The sequence below is a fragment of the Bufo gargarizans genome, chromosome 6 (assembly GCF_014858855.1).
Source record: "Bufo gargarizans isolate SCDJY-AF-19 chromosome 6, ASM1485885v1, whole genome shotgun sequence".
Taxonomy (NCBI): Eukaryota; Metazoa; Chordata; class Amphibia; order Anura; family Bufonidae; genus Bufo; species Bufo gargarizans.
The window spans coordinates 54,659,931-54,678,492 of NC_058085.1; the positions used below are offsets into that span (position 1 = coordinate 54,659,931).

Genomic DNA, 18,562 nt, shown 5'->3' on the forward strand with positions numbered 1-18,562 from the left:
TCCTAGCAGCTGAAAAGACCCCCACAGCATGATGATGCTTCACTGTAAGGATGGTATTGGGCAGTTCCTGTTTTCCTCTAAGCATGACACTTAGAATTGAGGCCAAAAAGTTCAATCTTGGTTTCATCAGGATCGTGTTTCTAACCGAGAGTCATCTAGGTGCTTTATTGCTAATTTTTATTTTATTTTATGTTTTACTGAAGAGAGGCTTCTTTCTGCCCTGGATTAGAGGAGTGATGTATTGATGGTTGATCTTCTGGACGTTTCTCCCATCTGCACACATGATCTTTGGAGCCCAGCCAGGGTGACCATAGGGTTCAAGGTATAGAAACATCTGAAAGGTGATCAAGAGAAATGGGGGGCCCCCCACAGCTAAATTTCAAGTGTCATAGCAAAGGGTCTGAATACTTATGTCCAGGTGAAATTTTCATTTTTGCTTTTTAATATGCAAACTTTTCTAAAATTTTGTTTTCACTTTTTGCATTTGGGGTGGTTGAGTGCCGAATGATAGGGGAAAACTGGATTTTTAAAATGACATTTTAGCACAAGGCAATAACATAACAAAAAAGTGAAGCGGGTCAGACATTTGGATGTCTATAGAGAACAGACAAACGGACATTCATTTTTGTAGTATAGATTAGTGTATGCTGGTATTCCTTCCAAACTGAATTACAGCATGTGAGAACTATACAGTATTGTGATATTGAGAAGCTCCATATTATTTTTCTAGTGTATTGGGTTTTAATGTGGACTATATACAGTACATACGACATGGCCCTAAATGGCACTGTTATGTTTGGTGGTATTATCTGGGCACTGACTTGTTGCATTGGGTGGGCATTTTTGGTATGGTACACAGGAATAATGGGTGCCCCTATTTTGCTTTTTGAGCAGTGCCATGTTATCTATAAAGTATCCAGTCCTGCCCAGTAAGTAATATGCTTTGTATACAACCCAGAATGATTGGTGTCCTCACAGTGCACTATGGGAGGTCAGAAAAGATAACTGCATACCATCGAGGTCATGTGAACAAGGACTTTGCTCACCACTAACAGTAAATTGGCAGAACAAGTTGTTTTTGAGTTATTAAGACCAGAGGTCCACTGAGGACATTTCCAGCACAGAGACGGTACAGCCACTTCTGCAAGTATCTACAGAGAAGAAACTATGTCGGACTTCACGGGGAAGAATGAATACCAGACATTATTCAATCCGAAGGCGTATCTGGAGTTCTATTATCAGCTGGGTTCAGGGTCTATGGGAGATGAATATTTACAGTTTGCACTCAAAGAACTAGTGGAGACATTTCATTCAGGTAAGTCAGAATTCTTTAGTAAAAATTTGTATTTGACCAATGCTAGTAAAACGGGCTATGGGTATGTGTACGGCGCTGGTGACTTAAAGATCAGCGCCGTACATGTACTGCGGGCTGATCGGGCAGGTGCAGGAGCTGCGTCCACCCGATCAACGGCACGGACCCAGGAGTCACTGACAGCTGACCCCTGCTGCATACGCCAGGCATCAATGAAAACACCAAAGCCGGTGTACAGGGAGTGCAGAATTATTAGGCAAGTTGTATTTTTGAGGATTAATTTTATTATTGAACAACAACCATGTTCTCAATGAACCCAAAAAACTCATTAATATCAAAGCTGAATATTTTTGGAAGTAGTTTTTAGTTTGTTTTTAGTTTTAGCTATTTTAGGGGGATATCTGTGTGTGCAGGTGACTATTACTGTGCATAATTATTAGGCAACTTAACAAAAAACAAATATATACCCATTTCAATTATTTATTTTTACCAGTGAAACCAATATAACATCTCAACATTCACAAATATACATTTCTGACATTCAAAAACAAAACAAAAACAAATCAGTGACCAATATAGCCACCTTTCTTTGCAAGGACACTCAAAAGCCTGCCATCCATGGATTCTGTCAGTGTTTTGATCTGTTCACCATCAACATTGCGTGCAGCAGCAACCACAGCCTCCCAGACACTGTTCAGAGAGGTGTACTGTTTTCCCTCCTTGTAAATCTCACATTTGATGATGGACCACAGGTTCTCAATGGGGTTCAGATCAGGTGAACAAGGAGGCCATGTCATTAGATTTTCTTCTTTTATACCCTTTCTTGCCAGCCACGCTGTGGAGTACTTGGACGCGTGTGATGGAGCATTGTCCTGCATGAAAATCATGTTTTTCTTGAAGGATGCAGACTTCTTCCTGTACCACTGATTGAAGAAGGTGTCTTCCAGAAACTGGCAGTAGGACTGGGAGTTGAGCTTGACTCCATCCTCATCCCGAAAAGGCCCCACAAGCTCATCTTTGATGATACCAGCCCAAACCAGTAATCCACCTCCACCTTGCTGGCGTCTGAGTCGGACTGGAGCTCTCTGCCCTTTACCAATCCAGCCACCTGGCCCATCAAGACTCACTCTCATTTCATCAGTCCATAAAACCTTAAAAAAATCAGTCTTGAGATATTTCTTGGCCCAGTCTTGACGTTTCAGCTTGTGTGTCTTGTTCAGTGGTGGTCGTCTTTCAGCCTTTCTTACCTTGGCCATGTCTCTGAGTATTGCACACCTTGTACTTTTGGGCACTCCAGTGATGTTGCAGCTCTGAAATATGGCCAAACTGGTGGCAAGTGGCATCTTGGCAGCTGCACGCTTGACTTTTCTCAGTTCATGGGCAGTTATTTTGCGCCTTGGTTTTTCTACACACTTCTTGCGACCCTGTTGACTATTTTGAATGAAACGCTTGATTGTTCAATGATCACGCTTCAGAAGCTTTGCAATTTTAAGAGTGCTGCATCCCTCTGCAAGCTATCTCACTATTTTTGACTTTTCTGAGCCTGTCAAGTCCTTCTTTTGACCCATTTTGCCAAAGGAAAGGAAGTTGCCTAATAATTATGCACACCTGATATAGGGTGTTGATGTCATTAGACCACACCCCTTCTCATTACAGAGATGCACATCACCTTAATATGCTTAATTGGTAGTAGGCTTTCGAGCCTATACAGCTTGGAGTAAGACAACATGCATAAAGAGGATGATGTGGTCAAAATACTAATTTGCCTAATAATTCTGCACGTAGTGTATTAACCCCTTTGTATACCACAGTCAAAGCTTTGCAGGGGGTTTGCGGAGGGTGACTGTGCCGCGCTGCAATGATGGGGACCTGATGGCAGAGAAGGCAGCCCAATGCCTTCCATAGGCATCAGAGCTTGCCTTCTATGGAAAACTGTGAGATCCTGCCCCTTAGGCTGGGTCTCACAGGCAGGCTGTCAGTGTAAAAGCCGACATGTAATGCATTACAATACAGGATGTATTGTAGTACATTGCAGAGGGGATCAGACCCCCAGAAGTGGGAGTCCCAGAGTGTGACTAAAATAAAAAGTTATAAAAAATAAAGGTTCAAGTAAAAAAAGGCCCTTTCCCACAATAAAACACACACAATTGTAAAAAAAGAAGAAAAAAAGAAAAAAAAAAAGACATATTGGGTATTGCTGTGTCCCTAACCACCGGCTCTATAAAAATATCACATGATCCACCCCACCACCTGAATGCTGTAAAAAAAAAAAAAAAAAACTCTGCTAAAACCACAATTTTTTATGTCACCTTACATCACAAAAAATGTAATACCAAGTGATCAAATAGTCATATGTACCCCAAAATAGTACCAATCAAACCGTCATCTCATCATGCAAAAAATTATACTCTACCTAAGATAATCGCCCCCCCCAAAAAAATATGGCCCCCAGAAAAAAAGCTTTTATTGTGTTAATGTGATTAAAAAAGAAAAAGTTGACCTATTAGGTATCACTGTGTCCGTAACAACCAGCACTATTAAAATAATACATGACGTAACCCCTCAGGTGAATGCCGTAAAAAATTACATTAAAAGGTGTCCAAAAATAATTTTTTTGTCACCTTACATCACAAAAAGTGTACTAAGCGATCAAAAAGGTGTATGCACTCAAAAATATATATAGCTTTATAGCACCCGATAATCCATGTTCGGCTCATTCTTAGTCAGGGAGAGCTGTGCTAAGGAAGGGACAGACCGTGTAGGGAGTGATTTAAGGATATTTTTACCACCAAAACTATTCAGAGATCTAAGTCCTTTTAATCACTTCAACCCCGCTAGCTAAAACCCCCTTAATGACCAGGCCACTTTTTACACTTCTGCACTACACTACTTTCACCGTTTATCGCTCGGTCATGCAACTTACCACCCAAATGAATTTTACCTCCTTTTCTTCTCACTAATAGAGATTTCATTTGGTGGTATTTCATTGCTGCTGACATTAGAACTTTTTTTTGTTATTAATCAAAATGTAACGATTTTTTTGCAAAAAAATGACATTTTTCACTTTCAGCTGTAAAATTTTGCAAAAAAACAACATCCATATATTTATTTTTCGCTAAATTTATTGTTCTACATGTCTTTGATAAAAAAAAATGTTTGGGCAAAAAAAATGGTTTGGGTAAAAGTTATAGCGTTTACAAACTATGGTACAAAAATGAGAATTTCCGCTTTTTGAAGCAGCTCTGACTTTCTGAGCACCTGTCATGTTTCCTGAGGTTCTACAATGCCCAAACAGTAGAAAAACCCCACAAATGACCCCATTTCGGAAAGTAGACACCCATAGGTATTCGCTGATGGGCATAGTGAGTTCATAGAACTTTTTATTTTTTGTCACAAGTTAGCGGAAAATGATGATTTTTTTTATTTTATTTTTTCTTACAAAGTCTCATATTCCACTAACTTGCGACAAAAAATAAAAAATTCTAGGAACTCGCCATGCCCCTCACGGAATACCTTGGGGTGTCTTCTTTCCAAAATGGTGTCACTTGTGGCGTAGTTATACTGCCCTGGCAATTTAGGGGCCCAAATGTGTGAGAAGTACTTTGCAATCAAAATGTGTAAAAAATGGCCTGCAAAATCCGAAAGGTGCACTTTGGAATATGTGCCCCTTTGCCCACCTTGGCTACAAAAAAGTGTCACACATCTGGTATCGCCGTACTCAGGAGAAGTTGGGGAATGTGTTTTGGGGTGTCAATTTACATATACCCATGCTGGGTGAGAGAAATATCTTGGTCAAATGCCAACTTTGTATAAAAAAATGGGAAAAGTTGTCTTTTGCCAAGATATTTCTCTCACCCAGCATGGTTATATGTAAAATGACACCCCAAAACACATTCCCCAACTTCTCCTGAGTACGGCAATACCAGATGTGTGACACTTTTTTGCAGCCTAGGTGGGCAAAGGGGCACATATTCCAAAGTGCACCTTTCGGATTTCACCGGTCATTTTTTACAGATTTTGATTGCAAAGTACTTCTCACACATTTGGGCCCCTAAATTGCCAGGGCAGTATAACTACACCACAAGTGACCCCATTTTGGAAAGAAGACACCCCAAGGTATTCCGTGAGGGGCACTGCGAGTTCCTAGAATTTTTTATTTTTTGTCACAAGTTAGCGGAAAATGATGATTTTTTTTTCTTTTTTCCTTACAAAGCCTCATATTCCACTAACTTGCGACAAAAAATAAAAAATTCTAGGAACTCGCCATGCCCCTCACGGAATACCTTGGGGTGTCTTCTTTCCAAAATGGGGTCACTTGTGGCGTAGTTATACTGCCCTGGCAATTTAGGGGCCCATATGTGTGAGAAGTACTTTGCAATCAAAATCTGTAAAAAATGACCGGTGAAATCCGAAAGGTGCACTTTGGAATATGGGTCCCTTTGCCCACCTAGGCTGCAAAAAAGTGTCACACATCTGGTATCGCCGTACTCAGGAGAAGTTGGGAAATGTGTTTTGGGGTGTCATTTTACATATAACCATGCTGCGTGAGAGAAATATCTTGGCAAAAGACAACTTTTCCAATTTTTTTATACAAAGTTGGCATTTGACCAAAATATTTATCTCACCCATTATGGGTATATGTAAAATGACACCCCAAAACACATTCCCCAGCTTCTCCTGAGTACGGCGATACCACATGTGTGACACTTTTTTGCAGCCTAGATGCGCAAAGGTGCCCAAATTCCTTTTAGGAGGGCATTTTTAGACATTTGGATCCCAGACTTCTTCTCACGCTTTAGGGCCCCTAAAAAGCCAGGGCAGTATAAATACCCCACATGTGACCCCACTTTGGAAAGAAGACACCCCAAGGTATTCAATGAGGGGCCTGGCGAGTTCATAGAATTTTTTTTTTGGGCATAAGTTAGCGGAAATTGATATTTTTTTTTGTTTTTTCTCACAAAGTCTCACTTTCCGCTGAACTTGGGACAAAAATTTCAATCTTTCATGGACTCAATATGCTCCTCAGCGAATACCTTGGGGTGTCTTCTTTCCAAAATGGGGTCAGTTGTGGGGTGTTTGTACTGCCCTGGCATTTGAGGGTCTCCGCAATCATTACATGTATGGCCAGCATTAGGAGTTTCTGCTATTCTCCTTATATTGAGCATACAGGTAATGAGATTTTTTTTCCTGTTCAGCCTCTGGGCTGAAAGAAAAAAATGAACGGCACAGATTTCTTCATTCGCATCGATCAATGTGGATCGATGCGGGAGGGGAAAGGCGGGGAAAGGCGTCTACCAGGACATAGGAGCTCCGCCCAACATCCATACCTACTTAGCTCGTATGCCCTGGCAAACCAGATTTCTCCATTCACATCAATCAATGTGGATGAATAAATCATTGCTGGGAATTTTTTATTTTATTTTTTATATACAAAGTGTTTGCCAAAGCATAGGAACACTGCCTCCTCCTCAGCTCGTATGCCTTGGCAAACGTATCTTTAACTGCAGAGTAGAAATCTCGTCTTGCAGCGCTGCATACACCGACTTGCGTGTAATCTGAAGAAAAATCTAAAAAAGAAAAAACAAGGCCGCAACGCAATAATTTTATTAACTTTGGAACAGAACATATAAACTTTAACTTTTTGTACTAAACATTAACCTTTTTGCTTACTGGTGTTTTTTTTTTTTTTACCTTTATAGAACAAACCTCTCCTTCCCCATGGGTCAATGTGCAAAGCGCAAATCGCCCAAAGATGTGGCGAAGTGCGTTATGCACTTTGTCCCAGGTGAAAGGAGACGTTTGCAGCAGCTGTGAGTGAATGGGCCCTAATAGCCCTGTGTGCCTGTCCTGGTGAGATGTGATCCCTATGCTAGGTGTACCTGTGTCTGGTACTTCCGGAAACACTCCCCTAAGCATAGGGCAGGGTGGTCAGGACAGTCAGGATAGAAATAGCGGGTGTCACGCCTTATTCCACTCCTGCTACAGACACGACATCTTTTTCGGGGTGACGGTTGGGTTGAGGTACCAGCAACGACATTGGGGAAATGTCGCTCGTGTAGACGGCTAACTACACTGGTGGATGGGGCCACGGAACCTCTCGATGATCTCTTCCTGAAATTTGAGGAAGGATCGTGTTCTCCCAGCCTTACTGTAGAGAACAAAACTATTATACAGAGCCAATTGAATCAAATATACAGACACCTTCTTATACCAGCGTCTGGTTCTGCGGGAAACTAAATACGGAGACAACATCTGGTCATTGAAGTCCACCCCTCCCATGTGATAGTCGTGGACTGAGAGGGGCTTTTCAATGACACGGGTTGCTCGCTCAATTTGTATTGTCATGTCTGCGTGAATGGAGGAGAGCATGTAAACGTCACGCTTGTCTCTCCATTTCACCGCGAGCAGTTCTTCGTTACACAGTGCGGCCCTCTGCCCCCTTGCAAGACGGGTGCTAACGAGCCGTTGGGGGAAGCCCGCGCGACTAGTTCGCGCGGTGCCACAGGCGCCAATCCGTTCTAGAAACAAATGCCTAAAGAGGGCCACACTTTTGTAGAAATTGTCCACATAAAGATGGTACCCCTTGCCGAATAAGGGTGACACCAAGTCCCAGACTATCTTCACACTGCTCCCCAGGTAGTCAGGGCAACCGACCGGCTCCAGGGTCTGATCTTTTCCCTCATAGATAAGAAATTTGTGGGTATAGCCTGTGGCCCTTTCACAGAGCTTATGCAATTTGACCCCATACCGGGTGCGCTTGCTTGCGATGTATTGTTTGAAGCCAAGGCGCCCGGTAAAATGTATTAGGGACTCGTCTACGCAGATGTTTTGCTCTGGGGTATACAAATCTGCAAATTTCTGGTTGAAATGGTCTATGAGGGGCCGAATTTTGTGGAGCCGGTCAAAAGCTGGGTGGCCTCTGGGACGGGAGGCGGTGTTGTCGCTAAAGTGCAGGAAACGCAGGATGGTCTCAAATCGTGTCCTGGACATAGCAGCAGAGAACATGGGCATGTGATGAATTGGGTTTGTGGACCAATATGACCGCAATTCATGCTTTTTAGTTAGACCCATGTTGAGGAGAAGGCCCCAAAAAATAATAATTTCGGAAACTTGGACTGGTTTCCACCGGAAAGGCTGGGCATAAAAGCTTCCCGGGTTAGCGGTTATAAATTATGTGGCATACCGATTTGTTTCTGCCACAACTAAGTATAAGAGCTCCGCAGTCAAGAACAGCTCAAAAAATCCCAGGGCCGAACCGATCTGAGCTGTCTCAACCCAAACTCCAGACTGGGCGGTGAAAGGGGGAACTACAGGTGCGGCTGAAGTTGGGGACTGCCAATTAGGGTTTGCCAGCACCTCAGGGATTCTAGGGGCTCTACGGGCACGTCTTTGTGGTGGCGGCGACGGGGTCACTACTGCACGTGCCACTGTACCAGCTTCAACTGCCCTTCTGGTGCTCGCTACTTCACCATGTTCTACGGCAGTGCTGGTACTAGGTCCAGGAAGGGCTGCGCTGCTCCAGCCCCACTCTGCTGCTCTTGAAGCGGATCCTGCGCAACCTGCGGTCTAGCGACACAGGGCCGGGTACGCCTGGTGGTATCAGGCTGGGTCAGAAGCCTGTAGGCCTCTTCAGAAGAATACCCCCTGTTTGACATTTGGGCAACTAAATTTAGGGGTATTCCCTGAGACTACCCAAGAAAAAAAGCAAGCCTGTCTTACAAATGGGAGGCTAGCGAAGTACTGGAGGCCGCTGCGTTTGATAAAAAATATCAAAACTGATTTTTTTTTATCGCCGCAGCGCGTGTAAAGTGAATGTGCAGTGATCAAAAAAAAAATATTTTTTGTCACTGCGGTGGGGCGGGCGTGGGTGAACGCACGTGTGGGCGACCGATCAGGCCTGATCAGGCAAACACTGCGTTTTGGGTGGAGGGCGAACTAAAGTGACACTAATACAATTATAGATCTGACCGTGATCAGTTTTGATCACTTCCAGATACTATAAAAGTAGAAATGCTGATAAGCGATACGCTAATCAGCGAATAAGGGACTGCGGTGCGGTGGGCTGGGCGCTAACTGATCCCTAAACTACCTAACCAAGGGGCCTAAACTATCCTAAAACCTAACAGTCAATACCAGTGGAAAAAAAAAGTGACAGTTTGCACTGATCACTTTTTTCCTTTCACTAGTGATTGACAGGGGCGATCAAAGGGGTGATCAAAGGGTTAATTGGGGTTCAGGGGGGTGATCTGGGGCTAGTATGTGGTGTTTGGTGTACTCACTGTGAAGCCTGCTCCTCTGCTGGATCCAACCGACGAAAAGGACCAGCAGAGGAGCAGGGTAGCCATATAACAGATCATATTTACTAATTGTCACGGTTTGAGGTGGGGGAAACCCCCAGCCGTTCGGTGCCTGGCAGAGAGCAACCTACTGAGCCAAGCCAGAGACAGAGGCTTTATAGGCCTGAGTGGCCACACCCACCGGTCAGAACACACCCAGTGACATCACACACACTGGGAAGGGAGTTAACCCTTCCTACACCACAGAAGGGAAGGGAAAACACCAACTTAAAGAGAAATAGCACACACACTCACTCACCTGTTACCGCTGACAACGGCATGCGTGGCAACAGTGTCCTGAAGAACAACCAGCAGGCCGAGACCCTGCCACCACATGCACACAACACCAGACGTTGCCGCGGACAACCGCAGGTGAAGGGAGGTGTCCAAGTGCATACAACCAACACAACCTCGTGCACAACAAACAGACAAGGGAGTGCACACAAAAACACGTTGCCAAGGGCAACACACAAAGTGCACACTGATAAAAGGCACACCTATAGGAGAGGTTGCCAGGAGCAACCGCATGCCTACCGCAGCAAGCTGCCTAACACCACTCAGGCTGCACTGCTGCCAAATACCAAATGTTGCCAGCGGCAACCACAGGTGAGGCAACATACTATAGCCCTCACCTGTGATTGACAACAACACCAAGACCGCCGGCAACTGCATGCGGCCACAAGAGTCACGACCAATGACCAAGGGTCGTGACACTAATATGATCTGCTATGTGGCTTCTGATTGTTTTTTTTTTTAATCAGCAACCTGCCAGCCGCGATCATTGGCTGGCAGGTTGCTGACGAAATGCTCCTTGAACTTTTGCCGGCCCACGATGCGCATGCGCGGGCCGGCTGTGACCGAAATCTCGCGTCTCGCGAGATGACGCACGGATGCGTCCAGGAGGAGTAAATCAACCACCTCCCGGACGCATCCGTGCATTAGGCGGTCGAGAGGTGGTTAAGGACTATTGTGCGTGGCAGCAGCAATCTATATTTTTAGCTCAACCTGTGTTAAATAGCTAAAAATTGACAGACCCAAAAGTCCTTCTAAGTGTGTGTGTGGCAGCAATATCTCTTGTTAGCACATCCTGCGCTAAAGTGTGTACAATAGTTAGGCCGCTGCAGACACATCTCCTGCGCCACATCTCCTGTGTAAAGTGTGCGCATCCCAAAAATATCTGTGACATATAGTGTACTTTTTCAATAGATGGTGTCCGCTTCTGACAGTGACATAACCAGTGCCACATCTGCAGTGTAACGTGTGCGCTTCAAAAATGTATCTGTGACATATAGTGTACTTTTTCAATAGACGGTGTCCGCTTCTGACAGTGACATTACCACACCCACATCTGCAGTGTAACAGTGTGACATACAGTGTACTTTTTTGCGTAGACGCTGCTTACAGTGACTTTACCGGTGGTACCTCTCCTGTATAACGTTTCCTCATCCCAAATACCTGTGACATGCCCTGTAATTTTTCATTAGCCGCTGGTGACAACATTGATATTATCTGCGGGATATCTCCTGTGTGATGTTTCCACATCCCAAATATCTTTTTAAATTTGTTTGCGCATACACTTCCAAATCCTACGCTACCTGTACGTGTGACAGACTTTCAATCATATAATAACATTTAATATGAAGAAGGCAAGCAGTAAGGGACGGGGCAGTGGCCGTGATGCTGATGGTGCACGCAGAGGCCGTGGCCCTGGGTGCGGTGAAACTGTGCCTGCTGCCAGAGCACAAGAAAAACAATCATCCACGATACCTAGCTTCATGTCCCAGTTTGCAGGGCAGCGCAGGGCACCACTCTTGAAGTCAGACCAGAGTCATGACCGGTGGTCAGATGGATTGCAGCAGATAATGCTTCCAGTCTATTAAGCACCACCCTGTCTTCCACCAAGTCCAGTCTCAGTAGCCAAGAATCTGCTCAACCCAATCCTCACCCTAATCCTTATTCCTCCCAACATGGAGAGTCTGGGCAAACAAGTGATCCCACACTTGGATATTCTGAGGAGCTCTTTTCAGCACCATTCCTTGATTTGTCCCTCTTGCCAAGCACACTTGAAGAGGGACAGATCTTGTGCCCTGATTCCCAAACTCTTGAGCATCCACAATCACAAGAAGATGACAGTGGGAAACGGCAATTACTGTTTAATGAGGTGGATGATGAGGAGACACAGTTGCCAATAACTCAACGGCAATTACTGTCTCAAGAGGTTGATGAAGAAGATGAGACACAGTTGTCAATCACTGAGGTAATGGTTAGGTCAGGAGGATGAGCAGCGTGAGGAAATGGAAGAGGAGGTGGTGGATGATAAAGTCACTGACCCAACCTGGAAAGCCGAGGTGGAAAGCCGAGCGAGGACAGCAGAACAGAGGGGGAGGGATCTACTGCACCGCAACAGGCTGAAAGAGGCAGTGGGGTGGCAAAAGGGACAAGGCGGGCCACACCAAAAAGGTCCGCAACTGTTCCATGGAGCACCCCCTTGTGGAAATCTCCCTTGCCAAGAGGGTAGGTGTTCCGCAGTCTGATGCTTTTTTGAGGAAAGTGTGGACGACAAAAGAATTTTGATTTGCAACCTGTGCCATACAAAACTGAGCGCAGCAAACAAATGTCCTTGCCACAGGCATTTTACTGGCCCTGGAAATGTTGCCATTTAGGCTTGTGGACACTGTGGCCTTCCACAGCCTGATGTCGGTGGCCTTCCCGAGTTATGCAGTCCCCAGACGTCACTATTTTTCAAGGTGTGCCGTGCCCGCCTTACACCAAAATGTGTCCCGTAACATCACACGTGCCCTGACCAACGCAGTTCCTTGGAAGTTCCACTTAACCACGGACACATGGACAAGTGCATTTGGCCAGGGACGATACATTTCCTTGAAGGCATACTAGGTGAATGTTGTGGAGGCCGGGATGAAGTCGTACCCTGGGATGGCACAGGTGCTACCGACGCCAAGGATTGCAGGCCCTACGTCGATCAGGGTTTCCACCAGCACCTATGTTAATGGCTACAACCCCCACTTCTCCTCCTCTGCCTCCTCCTCCACTTCCACCTCCGAATTATTCGCATGCAGCACCAGTCAGTCATCAGTCGGTAGCTTGAAACAGTGTAGCACTGCAGTGGGGAAGCGGTAACAGGCCTAGCTGAAGCTGATATGCTTAGGGGACAAACAGCACACCGCCGCAATGCTGTGGCAGGGGATAAGAGACCAGACCGAGCTGTGGCTCTCGCCACTCAACCTAGAACCAGGCATGGTTGTGTCTGATAATGGCCGTAACTTGGTGGCGGCTTTGGAGCTCAGCAAGCTCAGACACATCACATGCCTAGCCCACGTCTTAAACTTAGTGGTTCAGCGGTTTCTCAAAACCTACCCTAATTTTCCTGAGCTACTGGTGAAGGTGCGCCGCGTGTGTGCACATTTTCGCAAGTCATCGACAGCTTCAGCCGGTCTGTCAATACTGCAGCAGCGCTTGAAATTGCCAGCTCACTGACTGTTGTGTGACGTGAGCACATGCTGGAACTCGATGTTCCACATGTTGGCCAGGCTTTGTGGGCAGCAGAGGGCAGTAGTGGAATACCAGCTGCAACATGGTCGTCGCCTTTCCAATCAGCTTCTGCTATTCACAATTGAGGAGTGGGCATGGATGTCTGACCTCTGTGAGGTTTTAAGAAACTTTGAGGAATCAACACAGATAGTGAGGGGTAATGACGCTATTATCAGCGTAACCATCCCACTTCTGTGTCTACTCAAACGGTCGGTGCTCACAATTTAGGACGCAGCTTTGCATTTGGAAGAGGTGGAAATGGGGGAATACATTACACAGGGTGATAGCCAGACCAACCTCAGTTCGTCTTCTCAGCGCGAATTGGATGATGTAGAGGAGGAGATGGAGCAGGAGACGGTTGCCTCCGCTACAGAGGGTAGTACCCATGGAAGTTTAATTCCATCTGTTCAGCGTGGGTGGGCAGAAGAGGAGTGTCACGGCTGTAAGTGAGCAACTAGAGCCTACACAATGAAAAGCAACTGACCGGACCCAAACTAGGGAGGATAAAGGGTAACCCCTGTCAGACCCTAAAAGCTCTCCCTAAATTGCTCAGCCTATGCGAACACCCCAATGGTGGATGATCGCATATCCTCGTACCTCGACTATATAACACCTGAACACTCTACAATAGTGAGGGGACACGGCCACCGGCTCCCTACACTAGATACGGAGGGAGTCAGGGTCACCTGGGATCCAGCAAACAGAAAATCACAAATGAATGTACACTTAACTGAAGGAGCTGCGGCTGCAGTGAAAACAGATCCAAAGTCAGCAGACAATATCCGAAGTACTTGCTTCAGCAGAACACAGATCCAGTGAAAAGATATCACACAGGTGAAGATACTCGAGCGAGAGATACAGCTCAAATGAAAAGTATAATCTGCACCTGTACAAAGGAGGAGGGGTGATTTAAAGACAACGAAATCAAACACAGGAGTGACAGCTGGGAGGAAGGAAACAGAAAGTATAGACCTCATCACAGGGGCGGAGAAACAGGGCAGAGGGAACTCCTCCAAGCTCTAGTAGTGACATCATCACAGGGGTGGAGAAACAGAGCTGTGAGAACGTCTCAAAGCTCTGGTAGTGACAGTACCCCCCCCCTCTACGGGTGGACTCCGGACACCCAGGACCCACCTTCTCAGGATGAGCGAGTGGCTTTAATGTTCAACACCGGAACCCACATCCTCTCCTCAGGACCATAACCCTTCCAATGAACGAGGTACTGAAGAGAACCGCAGACAATGCGAGAGTCCACAATTCTGGAAACCTCAAACTCCAGATTGCCATCAACCAAAATCGGAGGAGGAGGCAAAGAGGAGGGCACCGTGGGCTGGACATATGGTTTTAAAAGAGCCCTGTGAAATACATTATGTATCTTCCAAACCCGTGGAAGATCAAGACGGAAGGCAACAGGATTGACGACTGACAAGATTTTATAAGGCCCAATAAACTTGGGACCCAATTTCCAGGAGGGAACCTTCAGTTTAATATTTCTTGTAGACAACCACACCAGATCACCCACATTCAGGTCCGGACCAGGCATACGTCTCTTATCAGCCACACGCTTATATTTCTCCCTCATCTTTCTAAGATTACTCTGAATCTTTTGCTAAATGATAGACAAAGACAAGGAAAATCTCTCCTCCTCAAGCAAATCAGAGGGAGCCCCTCCCGAGAATGTCCCAAACTGTGGATGGAACCCATATGCACCAAAGAATGGTGACTTATCAGAAGATTCCTGATGACGGTTGTTCAGAGCAAACTCAGCAAGAGGGAGAAATGAACACCAATCCTCCTGGTTCTCTGCCACAAAACAGCGCAAATATGTCTCCAGATTCTGGTTGACGCGTTCAGTCTGACCATTCGACTGCGGGTGAAAAGCAGAAGAGAAGGACAGCCGAACCCCCAGGCGAGAACAGAAAGCCTTCCAGAATCTGGACACAAACTGCGTGCCTCTATCGGAAACAATATCCGAGGGAATGCCATGCAATTTAACAATATGGTCGACAAAAGCTTGCGCCAACGTTTTAGCACTGGGTAAACCAGGGAAGGGTACGAAATGAGCCATCTTGCTAAAACGGTCCACCACCACCAGGATTACCGACTTCCCTGAGGAACGAGGAAGATCTGTGATAAAGTCCATGGAGAGGTGTGTCCAAGGACGGGAAGGTATTTGGTAACGGGAGAAGGGGACCTGAAGGCCGTGAATGAGGGACCTTAGCGCGAGCGCACGTCTCACAAGCAGCCACAAAACCCTCCACCGACTTACGAAGAGCCGGAAAACAGCGAGAGAGAGCATCTGCCTTCACATTTTTGATCCCAGGGCAGAATGTAATGACAAAACTGAATCTGGAGAAGAACAGAGACCATCTGGCCTGTCTCGGGTTCATACGCCTGGCCGACTCCAAGTACGCCAGATTCTTATGGTCGGTAAAAACGGTGATAGGGTGCCTGGCCCCCTCCAACCAATGGCGCCATTCCTCGAAAGCCAACTTGATGGCCAACAACTCCCTATCTGCCACATCATAGTTTCTCTCTGCCGGGGAGAGTTTTTTTTAGAGAAAAAGGCACAGGGTCGCCACTTGGCAGGAGAAGGGCCCTTGGACAAAACCGCACCCACACCCACCTCGGAAGCATCCACCTCAACGATAAAAGGTAAGGAAACATTGGGATGCACCAAGACGGGAGCAGATGCAAAACTCTCTTTAATCTTAGAAAAAGCTGCAAGCGTCTCCTCCGACCAAGAGGAAAAATCCGCCCCCTTTTTTGTCATGTCAGTGAGGGGTTTGACAACAGAGGAATAATTCAAAATGAACTTTCTGTAATAGTTCGCAAAACCCAGAAAGCGCATCAATGCCTTCTGATTCTCGGGAAGATCCCACTCCAGCACAGCACGGACCACCTTCTCTGGATCCATGCGAAAACCAGAAGCAGAGAGGAGAAAACCCAGAAATGTAATCTCCGATACCATAAAAACACATTTCTCCAGCTTGGCGTACAATTTATTCTCCCGCAGAATCCGCAGAACCTGAAAAAGATGATCCTGATGGGTCTGAACATCAGGGGAAAAAATCAAAATATCATCAAGATACACCAATACAAATTTCCCCATTAAATGGTAGAAAATACTGTTAACAAAATGCTGAAAGACGGCCGCAGCATTCATCAGGCCGAAAGGCATAACGAGATTCTCAAAATGTCCGTTAGGGGTATTAAAGGCCGTTTTCCATTCATCCCCCTCTCTGACCCTGACCAGGTTGTACGCGCCTCTCAAATCCAATTTGGAAAAAACCTTGGCCCCAACAATTTGGTTGAAGAAGTCCGGGATCAGAGGAAGGGGATAGGGATCGCGAATCGTGATACGGTTCAGCTCTCAGAGAGCCATCTTTCTTTTTAAAAAAAAAAAAAAAAAACAGCGGCAACAGGTGATTTTGAGGGACGAATATGCCCCTTATCGAGACTCTCAGAGATATAAGATCGCATTGCGATTCTTTCCGGTTGTGAGAGATTGTAGAGGCGTGCTTTTGGCAGCTTGGCGCCGGGAATGAGGTTAATGGGACAGTCAAACTCCCGATGAGGAGGTAGCTCCCGAACACCGCTCTCGGAAAACACGTCCGAGAAATCAGAGAGAAATGATGGTACCGTTTTAGTAGACACCTCTGCAAAAAACACTGTGAGACAATTCTCTTTACAAAACTCACTCCACTCATTTATTTGCCTTCCTTGCCAATCAATAGTGGGGTTATGTCTAGTGAGCCAGGGTAACCCCAAAACTAGAGGAGAAGGCAATCCGTTAAGGACAAAACAAGATATATCCTCCACATGAGTGTCACCTACCGCTAACCGGATATTGTGAACAATGCCCTTCAGGGATCTCTGTGAGAGTGGAGCAGAGTCAATAGCAAAAACAGGTATATCCTTTTCTAATGTGCAAACCTGAAAACCATGCATGGCTACAAATTGAGTATCAATAAGATTGACGGCCGCTCCACTATCGACAAAAATTTCACAAGAAATGACTTTGCTCCCTAGCGCTACCCTGGCAGAAAGGAGAAAACGGGAACTGCAGGTCAGAGGAAAAGCATCAATTCCTACATCAACTTTGCCCAAAGTAGCAGATGAAGCAGAGTTTGATGATTTACCTATTGAGGTTTTTCTCTTATTATAACTCTTTGTACAGTTCAAGAATTTCCTAGATGGACAAACATTTACCAAATGACCTATGCCCCCACAACAAAAACACACCATACTCTGAGGACTAAATCCTCCTTTATCAGGGGCAAGTCAACCTAGCTGCATGGGCTCCTTTATAGAGGGAACCGAGAGAGGATAAGGCCCCTGCACACTGAATGAGTCCGCACCACTGCCCCAAGACTGAAAATGACTGGACAGAGAGGTCTTGTTTCTTTCTCTTAGACGCCTGTCAAGGTGTACCGCCAATGACATGGCAGACTCTAAGGACGTTGGTCTCTCATGAAAAGCAAACGCATCTTTCAATCTCTCTGAGAGACCATGAGAGAACTGACTCCGGAGTGCAGCATCATTTCAACCTGAATCAGCTGCCCATCTCCGAAATTCAGAACAATAAAGCTCCGCAGACAGTTTGTTCTGGCATAAAAAACGTAAGTTAGATTCGGCCAGAGCAACACGATCCGGGTCATCATATATCTGGCCCAGGGCCACAAAAAATCTTTCCACGGATCGAAGGGAGGGGTCCCCGATGGCAACGAAAAAGCCCAAGTCTGAGCACTACCCCTGAGCAGGGAGATGACAATCCTCACCCTCTGTTCCTCATTACCAGAGGAATGGGGACACAAGCAAAAATGGAGTTTGCCTGCCTCTCTGAAACGAACAAAATTCTCACTGCCCCCGGAGAATGTTTCCAGAAGTGAGACCTTTGGCTCGCAACAGACTCCATGGGCCGGAGCAGAGCCCAATGCTTGAAGCTTCATAGATTGACGGAGATCCGCTACCTCCAAAGAAAGACCCTGCATGCGGTCAACCAGGTCAGAAAGCGGATCCATGTCAAAAAAAGGACGGTTTGGCGGATTATAATGTCACGGCTGTAAGTGAGCAACAAGAGCCTACACAGTGAAAAGCAACTCACCGGACCCAAACTAAGGAGGATAAAGGGTGACCCCTGTCAGACCCTAAAAGCTCTCCCTAAATTGCTCAGCCTATGCGAACACCCCAATGGTGGATGATCGCATATCCTCGTACCTCGACTATATAACACCTGAACACTCTACAAAAGTGAGGGGACACTACCACCGGCTCCCTACACTAGATACGGAGGGAGTCAGGGTCACCTGGGATCCAGCAAACAGAAAATCACAAATGAATGTACACTTAACTGAAGGAGCTG

At 46.0% G+C, this 18,562-nt stretch overlaps 1 protein-coding gene across 1 annotated transcript in view; it reads left to right on the forward strand.

Moving 5' to 3' along the window:
- The first annotated feature begins 1,106 nt into the window (after positions 1-1,106).
- The window catches only part of LOC122941012 (nicotinamide N-methyltransferase-like), a 32,906-nt gene continuing 15,450 nt past the window's right edge, over positions 1,107-18,562 (forward strand). Inside the window, exon 1 of the mRNA XM_044297983.1 lies at positions 1,107-1,315. Within this exon, the coding sequence (XP_044153918.1) occupies positions 1,168-1,315 (148 nt within the window). The 5' untranslated portion in view covers positions 1,107-1,167. The remainder of the gene's footprint in view (positions 1,316-18,562) is intronic.